This window comes from Alligator mississippiensis, chromosome 10 (genome assembly GCF_030867095.1).
Source record: "Alligator mississippiensis isolate rAllMis1 chromosome 10, rAllMis1, whole genome shotgun sequence".
Lineage (NCBI taxonomy): Eukaryota > Metazoa > Chordata > Crocodylia > Alligatoridae > Alligator > Alligator mississippiensis.
The window spans coordinates 13,079,651-13,092,669 of NC_081833.1; the positions used below are offsets into that span (position 1 = coordinate 13,079,651).

Sequence of the window (13,019 nt, forward strand, 5' to 3'; positions counted from 1 at the left end):
GTTCAAAGGATATGCTGGGAGAAAGTGGAGATGTGGATTTGAAATGCTGGACCCAATCTGCAGAAGATGTTAAATCCCCAACCCCATTGCCCAGATGGGTGTACCTGTATTCTGTATGTGGTAAAACTCAACCCACTGGGACCAGGGCCAGCTGAAATAATAAATACTTCATCGCTCCCAGTTTCAGTGGTCACTGCTGATGTGGAAGAAGGCACATCTGGGTCAGTCAGCTGAGGAGAGCGGTCTGTGCTGCCACCAGATGAAGTGACTATGGGGAAAAAGACAAAAATTTCTCAAATGCTTAGTCTAGGCAAATACCCTAACCTCCTTTTTTCCAACCTACTACAGGGGTAGAACTGCAAAAAATAACCCCTTGCTGCTATACAGATCTGCACAAAAAGTCAGCCTGTCACTGAACCATTAACTTGCCCTATTCTGCTGAAATCTGGAGAGGAGCCAAAGGGGACTAAAATCCAAAAGCCCACATTCAAACAGAGCTGGGCCAAACCTCAACATCATATCCAAACTCCCATATTTAGTTCTGGATTGGAACCTATATAGTATGTGGATATAAGAGATGTAGTCTTAGTGCTGTTCATGGGGTTCAGGCAATCTCAATCTCAAATGAGCTCCAAAAAACCTCCAAAATTGTGCTCATCGCATATGAAAGTTTATGATCTTTTTTGTTATGGTCAAAGAGCTCTGAAGACTCAGACTGCCAGATCTGTCCCACCACAATCTTCTCAGTGACTTTTCCCCATAAAGGGCATTTGGAAGCTGTCTATAGTGAGCAACGCAGTCAACTCAGGGTTGATTTAAGCTGGACTCAAGCTCTTTTCTAGCCAACATTCTTGATACAAACATTGATGATCTCCAACACAAGGCCCAGTACCCTCCCTCTGTCTTTTACCAGCCAGAAGAACCGGGGTACAATTCGTAGGTCATGGCTTTTACGGATCCATCAAACCACAGACAGTGTCAGTAGTTGAGCCTCTCATGGCCTCATTTTGACTGCACTGCAGTAGATAGCTCACTCTTAATTAGCATCACATTTGGGCCCAATTTTGTTTAGTATCTTCTTCAACGACCTGGAAATGGGTGCACAGTGAAATCTCCGAGTTTGCAGATGATACCAAATTATTCCATGTAGTTAAATCTCACGGGAAGGAGCTGCAGAAAGATCTCACCAAGCTAAGTGAGTGAGCAAAAAATGGCAAATGAACTTCAGTGTTGATAAGTGCAAGGTAATGCACCTGGAAGGGAATAGAAAAAAAAACGGAAAACATCATCATGCCATTATACAAATCCATGGTGTGCCCACATCTTGAATACTGTGTGCAGTTTCGGTCTCCATATCTCAAACAGGATGTAGTAGAATTGGAAAAGGTACAGGGAAGACCAACCAAAATGATCATGGGTATGCAACTGATGCCATACCAAAAGGGACTAAAAAGGTGAGGACGCTTCTGTTTGGAAAGGCAGTGGCTGAGGGGGAATATGATAGAGGTTTATAAAATCATGAAGAGTGTGGACTAAGTAAACAGGGAACTGTTGTTCACCAAGTCCCAGAATAATAAAACTAGGGGGCACTTGCTGAAATTACTAGGAGACAGATTTAAAACTAACAGGTGAAAGCACTTTTTTTTCTTTATGCAACATACAGTTAACTTGTAGGATTCATTGCCACAGGAGGTGGTAAAGGCAGATAGCATAGCCAGGTTGAAAAAGAAACTAGACAAATTAATAGATTATAGATCTGTTTAATAGCTGTTGAACAGAATGGTTGGAGATCTCTGGCATCTCTATACCAATAATGCTGGATATCAGGAAGGATAATGGATAGGGAACAGATCACTCTAGATCAGGGGTAGGCAATTATTTTGGGTGGAGGGCCGCTTACTGAGTTTTGGCAAGCCATCAAGGGCCACATGACAGGCAGCCAGGAAAAATTAATATTAATTTTCTACATTTTTTAGGGGCCCCGCAGGCCAGATAGAACAGCCTGGTGGGCCGCATCTGGCCCGCGGTCTGCATTTTGCCCACCCCTGCTCTAGATCTATTCAGTTCAGTGCTCTCCCATTAGCATCCACTTCTGTTGCTGTCAGAGGCAGGATACTGGGCAAAGTGGACCATTGGTCTGACCCAATATGGTACTTCTTATTTTGCTGTGGACAAATGGTTACTCCAGGTAATCCAACACACACAAACACAGATTCCACAAAGCCATTCTCCTCAAATAAGGAAGGAGTAGAAGAAAAACTTGCAGATTTTCTAGGTGTTTTTGCTGCCAGGCCTGTGACAGAATGAACCAAGGACACATCTGCTCTGCTCATCTTGCATCAATGCTATGCTGCTGGATGGGACAGGTTTTATTAGTAGAGTTCTGAAATGACACTGCTGAGTGTTGCTTAAAAGGGAATTGCTCTACCAGTGCAAATGGAAAGGGCAGGAAGAGATAAGCCCACGCTAAAAGCCCTTCTGTATGGGAAGCCTTGTACCACATCCACATCACTGCGCACACAGCTGGAGAAGCAGCTCCTGGGAAGGAGAATGAATTCCCTTAACAGACAACGGGCTCTAGGCTGAACCAACATGTGCTGCTTACCCACTTGCTCCCAGCTGACAGAGTGGTTGTTGTTTTCATTCTCTCGACTTGGCACCACAAGCTGGAGCTCATTGATATCAACAGCAGAGTTCTGGATCCCATTCTACAACTCAGAACATGCCCCAGTAAACATCTTCAGATAAACAACATAACAGCCAATGTGCAAAAGAGAAACAAATTACTGAAACAATTAACACTAACCTCCTGGTCACTGTGCACATTGGCAGGGCTCCTTTTGGGACACATTTTCTGCCTGAGAAAGAGAGCAAACAGCCCAAGAATGAGTTAGAAATTCCAAAGGAGGAAAGTTCTCATCCGTGATCTAATAGGGGACAAAAAACAGAACACAACAACTGAATGACTATGCGCTTACATTTCTACTTCTGAGAGTCCAAAGCACTTTACCAGCCTTCTTGTAGCAAGGCCAACAAGGGAAAATGCATCTCAGTAGGAAGTCAACCAGGGCAGAAGAAGTTAACTAGGCTTTCCAAGATACTACAACAGGTCTGCAGCAGAACCAGAAGTGGAAGCCATGTATCATCTCAAGTACCATTAAACTCTCCTCAAAAGAGCAGACCTTTAGTTTCTCCCTTAGTCTTGTGCTGGAACATAATTCAGTAACCTCACTAATGCAACACATTTCATGATTAGGAACAATATATTTTGGATTAGTTTTCACGAGCCAAGAAGACGTGTCAGATGTTATTTTTTTTAATAAAGATTATGCTACAGAAAAACAGCAGCCACTGATCTCTAAAACCGTGAAATCAGATTCCCCTAGTAAGATCCACACCAAAATATATTGTTCCAAAACCGGCATTATAGAACCACCAGGATCAGTAAAATTTGAAGAACAGGCACCAGTGACAGAGATCAAAGTGTTGTAAAAAAAGAAGCATCATTTAGGTGTATAGCAATACCACCTCAGACAATTTATAGTAATCTAGGAACAAACACCAAGGCTTTGCCCACAAGCTTACAATGTAGAGCAGACAAGAAATGTTGATCAGCGCTACTGAACAGCAAACAATTGCAAGTCCCAATTAGTGCCATGATATTTTTAGCATTTCCCCTCCTCCACATACAATTTTTTTTTGATATATTAAAATTTAGCGGGTGAGGCTCTCAGTCATCCAGTAGTGAATACTTCTCTTTGGCAATAGTAAGCTGGGGCAATAGTTAATAGACTTTTTGGAAGTAGGGAGGGGGTACAGAAAAACTAAGGCACAATGTGTGTTACAGCCAACTCCCCCCATCAACTCTCAACAACTCTTTGGCCTTAGGAATTCAAATCACTACTTAAAGGTCCCTATCTGTAGTCAGATTCTGCTCCACTTCCCTCCAATGACATAGCCACAAAATGCAGGTAAAAAGAGCGAATGCCACACGAAGCTTCACAAACACAGTGATCACCATTCATTAACAGTTACCATAACAGCATATTAACAAACACCACAGCTATTTCTTGCTCTAAGTAGAGGGAAATAACTGAAATATCTATCTCATACCAGTAAGAGAATGGAGACCATTTAAGGCCAACTTAAGCTGGCTGGCTGGTTTTAGTAGAAACAACATTCTGACAGAAGACTGGGATTTCATCAAAGACTGTGTGGGGGGAAAAAAAGCATTCAGTGTTCCACAAGAAGTTCTGGGTTTGTGTCAAAGAAAACCACACACACCCCTCTAAAAAAAGTATCTTGTTTTTAGCTGAAGAAAACAAGAAGATTTTGGCAGAAATCAAAAGTTTAATTAAAAGAAATAGAAACTGGAGTCTGGAGGACTCATGCCCCCATTGACCTCTTTGGGAGAAGTTACCAAACCATATGACATCTCCCATGATGCGCTGCAGTGGCTCCAGAAAACTACAGTACATCATGGCAGCTTGAGTCTGGCGAGGGAGTCTGGCAAAGAAACCTAGACTAGAGTACAGTGGATACATGAAGCCAATCCCATCCCCAACTGCAACTGCTGAGGCCCCAATGACACCCTCTGATTCAGTCTCCTTTCAGCAGAAGAATCCAGGTTTGAATCTTACTGAAAAAATTGAAGTTTTCCTTTGAAGTTGCTAACAGATCTTGAATTCTCACAGGGAGGGGAACAGGGACAAACACAGACATATGCTTTCAGACAGGTCTAACACTAACCTTGAAGTAATCCTGGAGATACCAATTCCTCATCAGGGAAAAATACTGATTACCCTTTAAACACCGCATGAACTATACAAAGGAATGTTTGTCTAAAGATCCCCACCTTTAATTCTTGTGCACCATAGTATACCACTCCCCTCAGAATAGTTTCAGATTATGTTCCAGTATTAATAGAAGCCAGAAGTCAGATGAGTTAGGCTCATCTCTTATTTTGACACTGGAAAACAGAACTATGACTGCTGTGTCACACACTATGAAACAGCTGAGAAAGCCACTAGCTTGCATTCAGGATGCGATATGCTCCTGATACACCACTGCACAACACCCTAAATATATGCAACGAAAACACCACAGAATGCATGCATTAATTACATTAACTTAATAAATGGTAAATGTCTTATATATTCCCTAGTACATGTACAGTGAATGGGAGGGTCTGATAGAGGCCTGTCTAAAAACTGCAGTTCAACTAAAAGCTGGGAAGAAAAGCCATAACAGCTGCTAACAAGTTTCCTCTTTCCCAGACTAATGTGACATGTCCCATCAGCCACAGAACAATAATTTTTGACGACCTTATAATTTTTAGCATAAGACATGTTTTATTAGACCTACATAGAATCAGAGTTCTTACTATAGTGATGAGCACAATTGCTACATGCACACAACTTATCCGGAGGAAGAGAAACAATTTAAAGCGACAGATGTGCTCACATACTGCTTGCAAGTCCTATGGACTGAAAGTGTCTGTCCATAGTGCAGATAATAGGCTGGTGTGCACTCATGGAGTTCAGCTATCCCAATGCCTTCCCTTCTACAGCACAAGGCTGCTGAAACAGAAACATGTGTATTTAAATGGAAAGAATCCCACATGGAGAAATAAACAGAGGTGGAAGGCACTGAAGCCTATCAAGAAGAACATACCTCGGATACCATGCACAGCACAAAGCTGCAGTGACTGGTAGTTAACCATTCAGCTTTCGACCCTGAGATCTCTAGTGTTTGCGAGATTCCCCTGGGAAGTGTTATGGTTCTAAGAAGTACTTGGCAACTGGCTGGCCAGTAATGCTTTATAACCCAACTATTCATAATTATTATGGAATTGTATTAGATGATCCATTCTCATGCTGTTTCTACCCACCAAGTGAAAGTCAGACTGAAAGTAGAAACCCTTTATAGCAACCTGGGGTGGGATAGGGTGAACCTCCCCATAAAACAGCTGTGAACATAAAGGTTCTGCTCAGAATCAGCTTTTAGGCAGGCTGTAAAGATGTAAAATGTAGTTGTATCTCATGGGTTGCACCCATTGAGCAAAAGTCCCATTGCATCAGGCAAGATTTAAACTAAATAAGGTGGACATGTCTCTTGTTCTAGCGGGCTTGGGAAAGAAAATAAAAAAACTCCAAGTAGTCAAGCCAGGCCTCTTGGCCAAAAGTAATTAGAATTATTGGCCAACTAACAACTGAAGCTTTCATTCCCTCCCCAAACAGCAAACAAAAGCAACAGTGTGGCAGAAACTTGGAGTTTCCCCAGAGAGCTTTGCTTTGGCTGAATGAAATGAGTCTGAGCAGTCTGACATTGCCGATGACTGTTCATTAGAATGATACTAGGTGCCAGGGGTAGACATGGCACAGACGGGCTTGGCAAGGCAGAACCTGCTACTTTTAGCTGAGAAACAGTGGCAGCTAAAAGTGGAGAATGTGCAGCTAAACTCCAACTTGCTCTGCTGCTAGAGGAGCAGGCAGTGGCAGGGTAAAAAACAAAAGGGGGAGGTGGAAGAACAATTCAGAAGACCAAAAGAGCTTGGAGATTATTGTTAGCATCTTCTAGTGGCATTTCCTCTACAAAGCGACATCCTAGGCACGGTGTTGTCATTCCCCGGGTGCTGGTCCCATTTCAGATTGTGTGCCTCTTTGTGGGATTCTTTCCATTTAAATATGTGTTTCTACATACCAGGCAAGCTGGTCCTCAAGGAGATATGTTCAAAAAAAGTTCTAAGAAGGAGAATTCAACTGAGGCAACTGGTTCCACTGGACCTAAATTCAGATTGAGCTGCCATTCCAAGATTTCACCAAAAAAGGGCATCTGCTTCATCTTTAATTTAGAATTTCCCCATGCTTAATGCTATTCCAAAGCCAACTTCAGCAGAGGACACTGAAATCTCTACAATGTGTACCCATGTGTTACGGCTCCCACTTCTCAACCTTTTTTGTAGCAGGACCCATTTGTAAACATCAGTGGCCAGTCCCAACCCACTGCCCCTCACTCCCAACTTGATGCCCTCCACCCCCAGGCCACAGCCTTCCCTCCCACCCTTGTGTGGGGCAGGGGGGCCCCCAAGCAGCCCCTCACAGGGTAGAACTCTGCCAGCCTGCAAGAGAAAAGCCACGTTTTCCCACATTTTTCTCCTTTAAAGGAGAATCCATTTTTTAAAGTTTGTTCGCAACCCTTTCATATATTCTTGTGACCCACTTTTGGGTTAGGACCCATGAGTTGAGAAACACTGCTCTAACGGACACAGCCAAACCCTGAATTTCAAACCCACCTTCCCATCCCTGTGCTATCGGGCCAAGATCAGATGTCAACCTTACCTGACATCTCAGACCTTCTCTTTGTTCTTAGTCTCCCTCTTTTGCAGATTTGACTACTTTTAACATTTTCTGCAAGTAAAACAAAATGAGGACACCTCAGCTCAAATCTCTATTTGGGCCACACACAAATCAGAAGCATTTGGTGGTTGGACTTTTTTCCGTCCGCTCTGAAATGTGCTTTTGAAATGCCCATGATTACTAGGTATTGTAAACTTTAGGCCAAGCTGCACAACAAAACCCAAAATAGTTGATTAGCTGTGGCTAGATCATAGACTTGTACAGATAAAATGGTGAAAAAGAAAAATAGTATAGCCTCTGCCAACATTATGGAAACTGGCTAAATCAGCAGAGATTTCACCATCCATACAAAAAGTTTGACAATAAATCAATATATATACACCAAATAACCAGCCTCTGGAAAGACAGACAGGTTTGCATACGAGTATAGTCCACTGGAATAGAAAAATAGTAAGCAAGCAAAGAGTATAAATATGCAAATTACATAACTAAACAACTGTATCCTTGAAAGCACAGCAGTGCAAAAAGCCAGGAGCCAAGCTACTCAGAGACAAAATATTTTTCTGCAACTCTAATCATAGTTATATATATTCACAATAGCCTTTGTTCTTGGGAGATCTGTATAAAAGTTAAAAAACAAAAAACCCTCCAAAACTGTATTCCATATATTATGACCAAACTAATTCACTATTTTGAAAACAGTCTCGTTTCCAAAGCCAAAATATTGCCTCTTATTTGTAGAAAGATTAATGTCAAAGTAAGGATGCCTTTCAAAGTGGACTCAGACTGTTGTTCAACAGGTTGGAAGTAAAAAAAAACCCACTTCTTGGGTTGAGCTTTACCATGCTCCACGATGAGTTCCACAAACTGAGTGAGATAATTTAAGGAGAAAGAAACTATACAACCCAAGAAAGCGTATCAGAATCTGGCCCAGAATCTGGCTCCAACCGTTACTATGGCAGCTTCTCTTTCTTCCTTTAAAATTGGCAAGAGTTTAAAAATCAAATATTTAAAATCTGGAAGATATTTCTAGCAGATGTTTCCAGTTTACGGCTGGCAAATATTTGTAGTCTAAATTACAGTATTTAGCAGGATCCTTTAAGAAAGGGGAAAAAAAGAGATTAGGTATAACATGCAAATCCAGCTCTTAAAGTTATGCAAGGTTTCATTTATAAACAAAATTACAGTGAGATCCTGAAGGCAGAAACTTCTATGTACAGAAAAGGGAGACTATGTTTGTTCATACCCACTTTGTCTACATCCCTTTAGACATAGTGCAGTGATGGACTATGTTTTATATCTACGCAGGATGTCCAGGGACCCCACTCTGATAAGACAAAATGAAAAGTTAAACACAACACCTTAAAATATTAAGAACTCTTTAAAATACTTCTATGTTTATTACAGATAAGACACTACAGTAAACACTAAACTGAGGAGAAGCCTGGACTTAGTTTACCTGTGCAACCTCCGTGCAGCCCTCTTGCACCTATGCATTCTGATACAAACTTTAATGATTTGGTGGTTGCATGGGTTTTTTCCCCTACAAAAGCCGGTTTGCTTCATTTAGTGCTTAGAACAAGCTTGGTCTGGTAAAAAGTCAAGCACATGCAGTAAAGGAAGCTGTAATCTCTAGGTCCTCAGATTCATCTCTTACAGTGGGGACAGGAGGAACAGTAAGGACAGTGTCATTATTAAGACAGTCAGATCCTGCCCTGGAAGAGTGGATGCTGTTCCCAGCAGTTGCGCTTTTGCAGATCTCTACACAGTGACAGGAGCTTGAATGACATTTTTCCAGCAAAAAACCCCAACAACACTGTGAAGAAAACCAGATTTCAGCTAAAATGTGGACCAAAGAAACAGTAGGACAAGCGGGATGATATAAGATCATATGGGCGTCTATACATGTGCTCCGGGGTGGGTGCAGGGCGCGCTTTAATTAGAGCAGATCTGAGAGTCACTCTAATTAAAGTGCCCTCAGTGTATTCAGTGTCCTGCACTTCAAAATGGCAGGCTTTAGTTCAAATGCCCCCACTGCCATTTTGAAGCATGGGGATGCTGAACAGAAGTGACGCAGAGGCTGCTAGAGTGTGTTAATTAACATGCTCCAGCAGACTCGATTAATTAGCATGCATCAGAGAAAACATCTGGCACGTGTATAGGTGCCCTGACTTTGATATCCTTTCAGGTATCATCTGGTCACTGTCCCTAACCACACCTCTTGAAGCACACCACTGTTAGCCTGCACCAACAGTTCTTAAAAAGCAACTCCGGAAAAGTTATTATAAAGTTTGTCATGCGACTGTGAAGTCCTATAGATTGTGTGTTATTGATAATAAAACAACACTATGTCACTTCAATCATTCACAGTGCATCTTCCCCAACTGTCCAGGAGATGTTTCAGAGATTTTCTCCTTCTTTTCCACTTATTCTCTTTTCCTCATTTATAAATTTTTCCTCTTCATTATTCTTCTTTCCTATTTATTATTATTGCCTGGTCTCCAGAAGTTTGCTGTATGTCCCCAGTGATTAGTGCCCCCCAGTTTGAGAGCCACTAATCTAAGCAAAGGAAAGAAGAAATATAGGGAAATTAAATCTACTGGTGAAGCATGCTTTTGACAGCTTTATGAAAAGCAAGCATTTTTTTGGCAGTAACTTTTATTGAACCAATGGTACAGAATGATGCTGGACAAGCTTTTGGGCCCAAAGTGCCCAGAGAAAGTCTGGTCTTCTGCTCTGTGTTGGTAAAGTTGCACTAAACTTCAAGCTTCAATACTGTCAGTGTATAACTGCTAATAGATTTCAAACCCAAAATACATACAATACTGAAGACTTTAATAGGGAGACATTCTTAGAATTAATGGTATATGATCAGCAGAAATTTAGCCAGGTTTTATCCTGGTGGAAAATTAATCTATCCACATTTGATTTTGAATTAATACAAAGCAAAACCTTCACAACTGGGGTCATCTTCATGACATCAAGTACAGGTTGATTTCATAGCAGGGTCAGTTTGAAAAACTCAGAGTAAGTAAATATATTAAAATCTTACCTGCAAGTTATGCAGAGGGTGGACAAAAGAATGAGTGCAAAAATGACAATTCCCATTACTACTGTCAGCATCATCATGTTTTCCTTTCCTGCTTGTCTCCCAGCATCTACACTGCTAGGTTTAGTGATGTTCTTGTATTCAAAGAGCATTGCAAAGCCCCGCCCACGGTCTGTGGTGGTGATCAGCTCCATAATAACCTCCACCATCTCCAGAGAAGAACCGAAGACCATGGTCTTGTTTAAAGGTGAATTTGTCCCACAAAAGCGAGAGGAAAATGTGATGAGGTCAGAAACATACAAGACATCATGGGGACACACATCTATTGAAGGCTGCTGTGGGGAAGAGCTTTCTGTTGGCAAAGCTGTTGTGGAAAGAGTCTGGCTTTCTCCAGTGACCTGGTCTCTCTCTCTTGCAGTGAGGTGAGCAAGCAGTATTTTCCCTTTCAAATCTTTGTTCATTTCTAAGCCACTGATATTTTGCCTTGGCATTGCAGCATTGCCAGCCACAGTGAATGACAGTCCACCTGGCTGAGTCCTGGCTATTTCTTTGGGTTCTTCCATTTGTTTCAACGGTTTTTCTTCAGATGCTTGTTTGGCTTCATCTTTTTTTAAGGTGGTTCCTGGGAATTCATTATGGAGGCCATCAAGGAATTTTGACTGAGGTCCTGGGCTGTTGAGATTGTGAGTCACCCTTGCCATCCAGGTCTGAAGAAAGGATTTTGTGGTAGGAAGAGAGGTGGGAAAATCCAAGCTTTCTTCACTGGAAGTCATTTCCTTATTTCTTCTTGTAGGAGGAGATGTAAAGCCATCCCAAGGCTCAGGAGTTTCACTTGAGCTCGCAAATATATCAAAATCAAAAATTTCCAGGATAAGATGAGTTTGCACAGGAATGAAAAACTGCCATACGCAATGTGTCCCTGGGTAGTAGTTGTTTGGAAAACCCGGGGATAAAATCAGACCTCTTTCCATGGATTCCAACACTGCACCACAAGAATAATATACCTGAAAAAAATGAACAAGTTGAAGTTACACAAAGGAGAGAGAGAGAGAGAGAGAGAAGATATACTCAACCCTTAATGCTGCTGCTCAGCCTGCTACTGGAGGAGCCAAGGAAGTTTAAACACCCCTACTCTAAAAGCACCTACTACTTGCCACAGGTGGAGACGGGATACTGGGCTCCCTGGACCAAGCGTCTGATCCAAAATAGCACTTTTTATATTTGTACATTTAACAGATGTCCAATGGTAACAAATTAAGGATCTGATACTCATGGTAGGTCTAAGAGACCTAAACCTGACTACACAATTATCTATATAATTATCTATATATTATAGATATCTATATATAGGACATATGTAATAAATTCATCAAGCTTTTAAAAAGCCAACTTTCAACACTCTCTGTTTGAAGCACTAACAGCTAGTACATGACAATTCTTAGATACCATGGAAGTGTATATGGTGTGCCAATCTTCCCAATAATGGGGCCAAGCAGTTTCCATCTGTTATTTTCATTATTGTGACACTGCCTCCTTTTAGCAAGTTGATGTAGGGAGACTATTGATGACCTTTTTGCAGGCTTTTAGCTGCATGCTCCTTTGGTCAACATGTAGTTAGCCATGCCCTTCTGTGCTGCTTGTTGCAAGACAAAGATCTAAAGGACAGAGAAAAACTGAAACACTTCAAGGCCTTCTCTTTCATACAAGGAAAGAATGTAAAATTTAGAAGATCCTTTTCCAGGGAGCAGGAGAAAAGAAAAAGACACCCTATTTTCCAGATACACACAGTACCGGTTATACATAAAGCTGTGTGTTGTTTTGGTTCTGCAACAGCCCACAGAAATCCAATTTAACAGATTACAGATTGTAAACATATCGTTTCATGTTAAGTTACAGATATTACCACCTGTTGAAGATGACACAGATGAGGTCGATTTCCACCCTTCAGAAAGCTTTGTTGGCACCACTACAAGTCAAATCCCAAATCTGGATCCATTATTAGTTCTCTATTTCTTCTTTAAGGACAGAAATTACAAATGACAAAGATACTTCCTTGACATCAATCATGAGAGGGTCCTCCATATATTTGGGGAAAGTAAATTTAATCCATGCCTTGGGCAACATTTTTTGAAAGTAAGGAAGTCATAAATAGTTGTCATAGGACCTTATCTAGGAGCCATATGTTCACCAACATTAATTGGATGGAAAAAGAATGTTTTTTATTAAAAATTATTACTTAGCTTGGTCTGATATCTGTTTAAACACAAAAGGAGCCTGGCAGAACAACAGAGAAAGCTAACAGAGTCTGTAGAATGCCACTAAGGTCAAAATCTCCAGATTTTTATTTTCCCCACCCCTTGGCTCATATATTGAAATGAAAAGGAAAAAGAAATCATTTTGCAACACCAAATGTTGTTAAAAGCCTTTTAAAAAAGGCTAGGCTAGCTCTCCAGAACATAAGTAAGAGTCCTGGTTTTCAGCAGGTGCTTTTCATTATCAAAGGGATTTCGGGATGTAGGGGAGGAGGGAGAGGGGAAAAAGTGGATGAGAAGGAGACAAAACTAATGATAGAAATAGAAATGGTTTAATGATAGAATTTAAAAGTTTCCAAT

General features: G+C 41.2%; 1 protein-coding gene across 5 annotated transcripts in view; it reads right to left on the bottom strand.

The window, feature by feature from the left end:
* LOC102560702 (uncharacterized) overlaps positions 1-13,019 on the bottom strand; it is a 57,014-nt gene that overhangs the window by 10,983 nt on the left and 33,012 nt on the right. For all 5 annotated transcript variants that reach the window (XM_059713450.1, XM_019486627.2, XM_019486625.2 and 2 more), the window contains exons 2-5: positions 10,411-11,411; positions 2,807-2,858; positions 2,606-2,708; positions 105-268 (exon numbers count right to left, since the gene is read on the bottom strand). In XM_059713450.1, the coding sequence (XP_059569433.1) occupies positions 105-268; positions 2,606-2,708; positions 2,807-2,858; positions 10,411-11,378 (1,287 nt within the window). In that variant the 5' untranslated portion in view covers positions 11,379-11,411. The remainder of the gene's footprint in view (positions 1-104; positions 269-2,605; positions 2,709-2,806; positions 2,859-10,410; positions 11,412-13,019) is intronic.